This window comes from Phasianus colchicus, chromosome 1, assembly GCF_987193195.1.
Source record: "Phasianus colchicus chromosome 1, bPhaCol1.hap1.1, whole genome shotgun sequence".
In the NCBI taxonomy this organism is placed as follows: domain Eukaryota; kingdom Metazoa; phylum Chordata; class Aves; order Galliformes; family Phasianidae; genus Phasianus; species Phasianus colchicus.
In genome coordinates, this window is record NC_143436.1 from 155,612,032 (window position 1) to 155,623,376 (window position 11,345).

General features: G+C 44.1%; 1 protein-coding gene across 13 annotated transcripts in view; it reads left to right on the forward strand.

The window, feature by feature from the left end:
* MYCBP2 (MYC binding protein 2) overlaps window positions 1–4,386 on the forward strand; it is a 202,017-nt gene extending 197,631 nt beyond the window's left edge. For 8 of the 13 annotated variants that reach the window (XM_090130437.1, XM_090130445.1, XM_090130477.1 and 5 more), the window contains 3 exons: window positions 1,908–2,015; window positions 2,203–2,368; window positions 3,196–4,384. In XM_090130437.1, the coding sequence (XP_089986563.1) occupies window positions 1,908–2,015; window positions 2,203–2,368; window positions 3,196–3,311 (390 nt within the window). In that variant the 3' untranslated portion in view covers window positions 3,312–4,384. Of the gene's footprint in view, window positions 1–1,907; window positions 2,016–2,202; window positions 2,369–3,195 lie in introns of all 13 variants that reach the window. The other 5 variants (XM_090130523.1, XM_090130483.1, XM_090130455.1 and 2 more) reach the window with 3 other exon arrangements.
* The last annotated feature ends 6,959 nt before the right edge of the window (window positions 4,387–11,345 follow it).

Here is an 11,345-nt window from a genome sequence, read left to right on the forward strand (position 1 = left end):
GGAAGGTACCCCGCTAGACCTGCTGTTCATAAACAGAGGACTGATGTGTCAGCGGTTTATGGGCTGGTTCAGCCCAGTTCCATGACTAGTGGGGCAGAGGGATACACAGATCCGCACCTCCGGAAAGGGGAAACAGGGGATCTTGAGTAATTAAAAACAGCAGCAACGATCTGAGGAGAAACAAACTAATTTACTAAATATGGTATCAGAATGCAAGATAACGCACTATAATGCAATATAATTAGAATTGAAGGAAATAAATATAGTGAGAGTGTCCAAAAGATGGAAATGCCTCAACATAATGCTGAGGTGAGATGCACAGTTGTATCAAACAACGACGAGAGTTGAAGAAAAAAAGGAAATCAGGTGACCTTGCCAAGGGGTCATATCTCCTCTCTGAACGCAAAGTCTTCCAGGATATGTAGTTCTTCTCTTCTGGACAAGTGGCCAGAACTGCAGCATTAACTCTTTAACTCCCAGTGCACTACATGATGTTATGATGTGGAATACCGATAACCAAAAATCATAAAACCATAACATTCCACCCCTTATCCCAGATCACTACATCATGCTTAATATATACAAATAAACCATAATTACTAAACATTAAACATCCACACACACATATACATATACATGAAATTACTAACTGCACTCCCTCAATATCAAATTCCCTTTTGGTACACACTGAACATCCCCATTTTTTCTTCACCACCACCAGGTGGACTTAGGTCCCTGGACAAAACAGTTCCACAAAGAGGTTTGCCTTTCCCAGAAGCTGAAAAGACCCAAACCACTTTTCCCAATGTGTTCTTTACATGTACCAGAGGGACCTTATCTCCCTCTACACATAAGTCTAGATGCCCTAGATAGGCGCTAAAATCAGCATCAGATGAAAGAAGCAAGGGGAAACTTCTTGGTCTTCCTCACAAAAACAATCTCTCTTCTTCATCCTTTCTCCAGCTTTTATTCCAGTTCATGTTTTTGTTATACTTTGTTTCCAACATTTGATGATCACTCTTTCCCTCTTTTTCTCCTCTTGTGTCTCATTATTTCTTTTCATGCTGTATGCATATGTCTTAATGGTAACTTTCAACTGTCTAACTTCTGACTCTTTTCCTTCCTTCAGCTCCTGTTCACCCTGAATTTCTACCTAATTCCCTAACTTTCATCCCTTGGGAATATCCCTTTTAATTAGCAGCATTTGGGGAAGGGTGGGCTGCTTACATTTTTGCTTCCTCATATTCACCTTGAGACCCTTTCCCTAACCTTTTACAGTCATAGAACCCTACCATCACAGCAAAAAGTAGGGAAAGCTAAGAGCAAAAAAATCTATTTAGAATTCTATTTATTAGCAAATAAGATCATAATGAATGAGATAAGGTTGTTACTTTTCACTTCATTTCACCACTCCATGAGAAAATACTTCAGTATATGAAGGAATTCAGAGTTGGCTTCTTACCTGGTGCATTTTAGTGCTTGATGTGTCTTGCTAGAATAATATGAGAAATTATAATGGATTTATAGAAAATAGCAACGTTCTAATTACAAAGGATCCCACATGAGGATAAAAACTGATATTCCCTTCAGCTGATAGAAAGCTGTTCTGGTAGAAGGTATCTTTGCTGTCTCCAGCCTCCATCCTGTCTGTATAACATCCAAACGTTGTTTCAAAAGCCATGCTTGCAGTCACTTGCGTAGAGCATAAAGTGTTGCATGGTTTTTGATCTTGTGTATCCTGAGTTTGAGAGTTCTTGTCTGAGTACCTAAAAAATATGTATAGAATTATTCAAGACAGTGGGCACAATGGTAATCACCTTTATTCATCATTTTCCCAATAAGGTTGGTTTCATTAAAATAATAGTTGTCTGTTGTTTAATGTCCTGTTGTTCCCATATCAAATTTAGGCATATTTTGGTGGTGAAGCTCGGTGTGATGCCGAGGCTGGACAAGGAGATGACTATGATCCAAGAGAGCTTATCTGTGGTGCATGTTCTGATGTTTCAAGGGCTCAGGTAAGCAAAGAGCTCATACTGGTCCTATTATTTAATTCCAAAGAGTACATGAGCCATACAATAATTGACTGTCATTCACAATTATATGTATTGTATGACATATATACTACAAAATATAGAAATGTATTGGTTGGATTGTTACAGCATTGTTGTGTCATTTAACAGTGTTTATCTTTTTTCTATTTAGATGTGTCCCAAACACGGTACAGATTTCCTAGAGTATAAATGCCGCTACTGCTGTTCAGTTGCTGTTTTTTTCTGTTTTGGGACAACACATTTTTGCAATGCTTGCCATGATGATTTCCAAAGAATGACAAGCATCCCTAAAGAAGAACTCCCACACTGTCCTGCAGGTAATATTTTTACAAAGCAGATTTACCTAACTAAATTCTGAAATAAGTAATTAGTTCTAATGGATGTTCTTATCTCTCGTTGGTGATAATTTGGAGGAATGTCACAATGTCGATCATACAAATTTTAAATTCTGTAAGTGCAGTAATGCTAGAATGTGTTTCCTTTATGGATGCCTTCATGTTTTTTTATTAAGATACTTAAAAATAAAAGAAGTAAACAAAAAAGAAATGAGATGTCACTTTAACATTACTTCTGATTGCAGAGTACAGCTCTTGCTCAAACTTACTGGTTTCACTTCTAGATTGTGCAATTATTTTTTTCCATAGTATCAATTTGATGAAATTTGTTTCAGTTACTTCTTCCTGTAAACTTTTTGCCTTTTCTTTTTTTTTTAATTACATGGCAATTTGATCTTTTCCCGTTGGATATGTACATAATGTGTGACATAACTCATAGAGAACTAACAGTTCTTGATTGAATTGAATGGCTGTATTTCTCTTTGCCTATTAAACCTTTAGACTTCTTGCTTGAATTTGTGCAAAAGCACCTTTTTATCTGCTGTTCTTTATGAATTGTAAGGAATCAATAATAAAGGCTAAGATATATTCATCTATATATAAGTAATGGATAGTGCACAGTATTGGTGGTAGGTGGTTAGCTGGACTGGATGATTTTGGAGATCTTTTCCAGCCTTGGTGATACTATGATTCTATATTGCTTTCACTTAATATGTTTTTGAAGATCATATGTTTGTTTCCGTTGAGTCTGCAAGCACTGACCCCTCCCCCCCCCACCTCTTTTTCCCTCTCCCTTATATTCACTGTAGGTCCCAAAGGTAAACAACTTGAAGGAACCGAATGTCCACTTCATGTTGTCCATCCACCTACCGGTGAAGAATTTGCTCTGGGTTGTGGGGTTTGCAGAAATGCTCACACTTTTTAGACTTTTTAAAAAAACAAACAAACAAAAAAAAGCAGAGCAAAACAGGTGCCCTCATCCCTCAAATGTCCTAAAAATAAAGCCCAGTTGGGATGAGGATGGGACCATTCCATAACCCAGGTAAAAGGAACAATTTGCAGTGCAAGAAGGATGCCAAAACCATGTACATAATTCTTGCTGTGAGAAATTGACATTTTTTTGAACCGAGACATCAAAACTTGTGAGGTGTTTGCATGTGGCCATTACAGTCATTGGCTAGGAAACATTGAACATTTACAAATAAATAATTGCTATTAAAGGATCTGTGTGTCTGTGGACTATGAATGATGCTGGCTTTGAAAAGAAAGAAAAAAATATTGATTATTGTATACTGACTTTTTGTAATCTTGTACAATTGTAACGCATCACAAGTGGGGATGGGAAAGAAGAATATTCTGGTTTATTTCCTAGACTGTTATTAAAAAAAAAAAAATTGTGTTAGGAAGACATAAATGTAACAAGTATCATGCTGTATATAAAGGTATCAATGTTTGTCCTGTATAAGAATTAAGTTACAACAGCAGTTTCATTTAAACTTCTGGGTTATGTTTGAGCCTGAAATTTTAATGAAGTGCAATACTGAGTGTGCCTCATATCTCGCAGCTGTAAACACAATGGAATGTACATGTCAATAAAGCCACTGTACATTTTTATACAGTGAAAGTCTAACAAATGTGTAAGTCTTAATTTTCAGAACCGTTTGCTAAAACAAGGGATTTTTTCTTCATATTTACTTCAGAAGATTCTTCTAAAAAAGAATGAGCAGTTCTAGGATATGGTTCATTCCATCTCAGTGTAAGAGTTGCCACCTGGATAGCTCAGATGTAGATGACTAACATGCATCTTTATAGTTAGGTGAAGTCATCACAACCACCTCTGCAGTCTAAAATAGAATCAGTGTTTTGAAGCCTGGATATCCCAGCCTTCAGCACCAGGCAGATTTTTTGGGAGGGTGATAGGATGTGAAAAATATAAAAGGTTGATGTGTTTGAAGTGTTCTTCTGCCTTTGTGGCTCTGTGTTGGCTGGTAATGTCTTTCTGACTTTGTTTTTTTTTTTTTTGTAAATACATCACAAGCCCTTTCTCAAGTCTTGTGTGAAAACATTTTCTGAGAGGTAAAAGGTAGACATTGTGCCCCAAGGTTTGATAGCCATTTTTAAATATTGCCAGATATTTTCAGAGAACCACTATGGACCTTAAGAAGACTGAGTGTCTTTACTTGAAAACATACACTGATTACAGTTACACTTGAATTTTATTTTTGAGATTTTCAGCCTTTCATTTTAGAATAACAGTAGAATTAATTTAAGAAAAAGATGTTTCAGCTGGGAAAGGAATGCCAGACAACGTGCCACATTCAGTTTATACAGAGGTTTGGACTGAGTAAGGGACAGGCAGTGTTGAAATATTTTCGCCCAACACAGCTGTCCCTCTTTGATTTCTTCTCCCAGGTACAAGGCACAGTCAAGTGTGAAGGTTAGGCTCTCAAGCAGAGCTCAGCTGCCATGCTGACATCCAGACCGCTGGATGCTCCTCTCCTATGCAGTGCCAGACACTCACGTCACCACCTCTCCCCCCTGTGCCAATCTCAGCTGCTGATTATAGCCAGATGTCAATGCAGGCCACTAATCAGCTCAGCACACAGGGAGGTGGCTGTGTACCTTCCCAGCAGTTTCACATGCTTTTCTGTCAGCTACTGTTCCACAGCCCATGCAATGGAAGCACTCAGTTCTTGCTTGCACGCCCTGTCTGCTGCAGTCAAGGTGAGTCCTCAGCTTGCCTTACACATCATACATTTTACTCACGGGTGTATTTACTTCCTCAGCACACACCAATTACAGTAAAAGTTAATTCAGCAAAATTAACCAGTCACCATCAAGGACTGACAGTCATAGTGCTGCTCCTGTAGTCAGCACAGAGGTGATCGTTCTCATGTACTCAGCTCTGGTGAGGCTACACCTTGAATATTGTGTTCAGTTTTGAGCCCCTCACTACAGGAAAGACATTGAGGCCCTTGAGCATCTCCAGAGAAGGGCAACAACTGGTGAGGTGTCTGGAGCACAAGTCTTAGGAGTACTTTGAGTACTTTGGATGCAACTGTTTCTTCAGGTTTGGTGACTGAAAACCTTATAAACAGAACTTGCAGTGTTGTATTTTGTTTTTCTACACAGACCCCATGAGCCGTAAGTAAAAGTGGACAATAAACAGGCTCTACAAGGAGGACAAAACTGGTATGACAAATGTAGCATTTGTGGGTCACTTATTCACAGTTCCAACAGCTAACACACGGTTTGTCCTGGCAACAGTGACATCGCCAACCCACCTCTGCTCCTAAGGACCTACAGATGGCTGAGGAGCAAACCAACCTGTGAGAGCCCCATCCAGCTGGGGCTACAATAGTGGACGCCACTGGACCCTGAGCTATACCTGGAGCCCATTACTGTTCCACCAGAGGAGTCAGTCAGGGCTGTGCTTCTGCACCAAACTGTCTTCATTTTGCATGAACCCCTCATGCAGCTACCTGCTTGTAGCTTGGCTTCTATCACTGCAGCTACTTGCATGAACAAGCACCATCCTTTGGCATGGGAGGAGAATCATAGAATGACAAGTTTGGAAAGGGCCCACGAGATTATCTAGTCCAACTGCCATTAAACCATACCTCATAGCTCCTCATCCAGACGCCTCTTGAACACTGCCAGGGATGGCAACTCCACCACCTCCCTGGGCAGCCCATTCCAGCACCTGACCACTCTCTGAGAGAAAAAGATTTTCCTTATGTCTAACCTAAACCTCCTCTGGTACAACTTGTGGTCATTTCCTCGGGTCCTGTTTGTTGCTTGGGAGAAGAGGCCAAGCCCCTCCTCATCACAACCTCCCTTCAGGAAGTTGTAGAGTGCAATGAGGTCTCCTCTGAGCCCCCTCTTCTCCAGACTAAACAATCCCAGCTCCCTCAGTCGCTCCTCATAAGACTTGTGCTCCAGACCCCTCACCAGTTTTGTTGTCTTTCTATGGACACGTTCCAGGGCCTCAATGTCCTTCTTGTAGTGAGGGGCCCAAAACTAAACACAGTACTCGAGGTATGACCTCACCAGTGCAGAATAGAGGCATGATTACCTCTCTGCTCCTGCAGGCCACACTTTTCTAATGCAGGCCAGGATGCCGTTGGCCCCCTTGGCCACCTGCGCACACTGTCAGCTCATGTTCAGCCAAACATCAACCAACACCCCCAGGTCCTTTTCCACTTCACAGTCATCCAGCCACTCAGCCCCAAGCCTATAGCGCTGCATGGGGTTATTGTGGCCAAAGTGCAGGACCTGGCACTAGGCCTTGCTGAACTTCATCCCATTCACTTCAGCCCAGCAATCCAGCTTATCTAGATCCCTGTGAAGGGCCTCCCTACCCTCAGGCAGATTGAGGCCACCTTCCACCTTGGTGTCATCTGCAAACTTACTGAGGGTACACTCAATCCCTTCATCTAGGTCATCAATAAAGATATTAAACAAGATGGGCCCCAGTACCAACTCCTGGGGGACACCACTCATAATGGGTTGCCAGCTGGACTTAGCTCCATTAACCACTACCCATTGGGCACAGACCTCTAGCCAGTTCCTTACCCAAAGAAGGGTATACCTGTCCAGGCCATGGGCAGCCAGTTTCGGCAGGAGAATACTGTGAGAGACTGTGTCAAAGGCTTTGCTGAAGTCTAGACAGACTACATCAACAGCCTTTCCCTCGTCTACCAGTCTGGTCACCCAGTTCCCAGTTGTAGAAGGAGGAGGTTGCTGCCTGAGGGTTGGGCCCAGTCATTTCAGCATCCTTAGCCCACAGGAGTTCTCAGCATATACTGTTTCCATCTCCTCTTCTGAAGATTCATTTCTGAGTCAGCATGCTGTGCCTTTGTGCCCGCCCGCCCATGCTGTTTATCCTTTCTGCTTAGTCAGCTGCCCCATAAAGGAGTCCCACTCCACAAAGCCACATTCCTGACTCTCTCCAGCGCTATCCTCCCCAACTTGCCAGCCTTTGCAAGAAGGAAGGTGGGCACCAAACATACTGCAATGCAAACAGTGCTTACCCCGTAATGGGGAGATGCCTGGATGCCTGCAGATTCAGATGGTTCACTGTGATGGGCAGGGTACAGTCCACCAGTAGTAATATGCCATTTTAGTAATTCCTAACAGGCTTAGAAATATGACTGGTGAACCTGAATGACAGCCCTTTAAAAGTACTTGCTCAGAGGCAGGTTTTGTCTGGACTCTGTCAAGGAGCAGCAACACCAGCAACCTGCATTAGGATGTCCATGCAGGAGCCAAGGTACCCTCTTTCACTGCCTAGTTACCAAGGCATTCAATCCCAACACAAATGCCAGCCCTCTCTTAGCAACAAACCTGTTTGGGAGTTTAATTTCACTGGCAGCATGTCAGGTCAGCCTGACCTGGTACTATCCCTTTGCAGAAGAAGCCTCAAGTACTGTTCTCAGCTGGTGATCCATGGCCTCTTTTCTGTGTTGTCACTGGCACGGCTCACCACACTCAGCCCATCTGTACTGAACTCGTGCTCAAAGCAAGGCTGAGATTACTGCATCAGAGATGCAAATTTTATTATGTAATCCTACAAAACATAGAATAGTGATACAGCTTTTCCTGATGAAGAAGCCATTAGAGCTATCCAGCTGGAAAGAATCACTATAGACTCTAGCGACAGATATATCCAGATATAGTTTTGAGAAACCTTTTACAGCAGTTCACCCCAGCTCTTACTGCAGTACAGGCAACAATACCAAGAAATCAACCTGCTGCAGGCAACACTCCATCCTGCTGTCACTCATCCTTAGTTCTATTTATCTTCTTATTTTTCTGGGCCCATGAGCAGCATCAGAAGGTCCTGTGTGCAAGACTTAGGTTGAGACCCTATGTTTAAAGGACCATTTCAGCTGCAGCTGGCTCCTTTTTTAGAAAGGGTGAGTTTCAGCTCCCGTTCTATTTGGCTTTTTGTGTGTGTGACAGATACTGTGTACATATTTTGTCAGTCCCTGGTACTGTATTCTAGCGTAAATGCTTCCTGCCTCCTAGAAAACCTTTCCTGTATGGACATACTGAAATAAAAAGGGAAGCTTCTCTAACGATATCCATCACTGGAAAACATTTGGCATAAATGAAAAACAAGCTTGTCTTTCCTGTATTTTTCAGTAGTCTATCGAGGAATGAAGTGGTCATGAGTAACTCAGACCAGGTGCGCCAGCCATATCCCACAAGTCTCCCCATGTTTTCCACAACTTGTATATTCATTAAATTGGAACGGGCTACCTATGACCTTCTTGCAAGCCTCAGACAGTACCCTCATAATAGTTGGATTTGGTCTACTTAATTCTTATTTAACTCTTTTACAACTCTATTATTTTCACCTCTGCATTTTTTTTTCCCTAGCCAGACACAAATCATAGAATCATAGAATCACCAAGGTTGGAAAAGACCTCCAAGATCATCCAGTCCAATCATCCACCCATCACCAATATTTCCCCACTAAACCACATCCCTCATCACAACATCTCAATGTTCCTTGAACACCTCCAGGGTCAGTGACTCCAACACGTCCCTGGGCAGCCCATTCCAGCGCCTGACCACTGTCTCAGAAAAGCCGCATTTCCTAATGTCCAGCCTGAGTCTCCCCTGGCACAACTTGAGACCATTCACTCCAGTACTATCACAGTTACATCAGAGAAGAGGCCAACCCCCACCTCACCACAACCTCCATTAAGGAAGTGGGAGAGAGTGATAAGGTCTCCCATGAGCCTCCTCTTCTCCAGACTAAACAATTCCAGCTCCTTCAGCCACTGCTCATAAGACCTGTGCTGCAAACCCCTTGCCCTTCTTTGAACATGCTCCAGGGCCTCAGTGCCTTTCTTGTAGTGAGGGGCTCCAAACTGAACACAGTACTTGAGGTGCAGACTCACCAGGGCTGAGTACAGAGGCATGATTACCTCTCTGCTCCTGCTGGCCACATTATTTCTAATGCAGGCCAGGATGCCATTGGCCTTCTTGGCCACCTGGGCATGCTGCTCATCACATCCAGCCAACCATCAACCAATACCCCCAGATCAGTTTCCTCTATACAGTCTTCCAGCCACTCTGCCCCAAGCCTGTAGTGTTGCTGGGGGTTGCTGTGGCCAAACTCAGGACCTGTCACTTGGACTTGTTGAACCTTATCTCATTGGCTTCAGCCCAGTGATCCAGTCTGTCCAGATTCCTCTATAGGGTCTTGCTATCCCCAGGCAGATCAACACTCCCTGCCAACGTGGTGTCACCTGCAAACTTACTGAGGGTGCACTCAATGCCCTCAGCCAGGTCATCAATAAAGATATTGAAGAGGACAGGCCTCAGCTCTGACCCCTGGAGAACACCACTCGTGACCACTCATCAGCTGGATTTAACTCCATTCACCACCACTCTCTGGGCCTTTCCCTCCAGCCAGCTTCTTACCCAGTGTACCTGTCCAAGCCACAGGCTGCAGCTTCTGCAGGGGAATACTGTGGGAGACAGTGTCGAAGGCTTTGTTGATGCTAAAGTAGACCACTTCAACAGCCTTTCCCTCGTCCACCAGATCATAGAAGGAGATCAGGCTGGTCAAGCAGGACCTGCCCTTCAATGGATGAAGAGAAGGCTGAGGTACTGAATGAGTTCTTTGCCTCAGTCTTCACTGGCGGCCAGGATTCCAGTATTTCTCATGTCCCTGAGCCTTGCATCCCTAAATCTCTAGGTGGGTACTGGGGTGATAAATCCCCCCTCCAATGTAAGGGCGGAGCAAGTCCGAGACCGCCTCATGAGACTCAATTTGTACAAGTCTATGGGGCTGGAGGGTATGCATCCCAGGGTTCTGAAGGAGCTGGCTGAGGTGGTGGTTGCCGAGCCACTCTCCATCATATTTGAAAAGTTGTGGCTGTCAGATGAGATCCCGGATGACTGGAGGAAGGGTCACATCACTCCCATTTACAAGAAAGGGAGCAAGGAAGACCTGGGGAAGTACAGGCTGGTGAGTCTCACCTCTGTGCCTGGGAAGATCATGGAACAGATCCTCCTGGACAACATGCTTGATCACATGAGGAATAAGCGTGTGATCTGAGACAGCCAGCACAGCTTCACCAGAGGAAGGTCATGCTTGACCAATCTGGTGGCCTTTTATGATGGAGTGACGGCATCGGTAGACAAGGGAAAGGCGACCGATGTCATTTACCTGGACTTGAGCAAGGCCTTTGACATGGTCCCCCACCACATCCTTCTCTCCAAATTGGAGTGATATGGAGTTGATGGGTGGACCACTTGATGGATAAGAAACTGGTTGAAAGGCCACAGACAGAGGGTGGTTATCAATGGTTCTATGTCCAGGTGGAGGCCGGTAATGAGTGGCATCCCCCAGAGGTCTGTCTTGGGAATGATGCTCTTTAACGTCTTTATCAATGACATTGATGACAGAATCTAGTGCACCCTCAGCAAGTTTGCTGACAACATCAAGCTGAGTGGTGCGGTTGACACAGTGGAAGGATGGGATGCCATTCAGAGGGACCTCAAAAGGCTGGAAAGGTAGGCCCGGGTGAACCTAATGACGTACAACCCAGCAAAGGGTAAGGTTTTGCAGAGGAGTCCCAGGCATCCCTACAGACTGGAAGGAGCAGTTCTTGAGAGCAGTCCTATGGAGAAGGGCCTGTGGGTCTTGATGGATGAAAAGCTTAACATGAGCCAGCAGTGTGCTCTTGCAGCTCAGAAAGCAAATGGCATCCTGGGCTCCATCAGAAGAGGGGTGGCCAGCAGGGACAGGGAGGTGATTGTCCCCCTCTGCTCTTGTGAGGCCCCATCTGGAGTACTGTGTCCAGGTCTGGAGTCCCCAGTACAAGAAAGACAGAAAGCTATTGGAGAGGGTCCAGAGGAGGGCCACAAAGATGACAGAATCACAGAATCACAGAATTGCCAGGGTTGGAAGGGACCTCAAGGATCATGAATCTCCAAC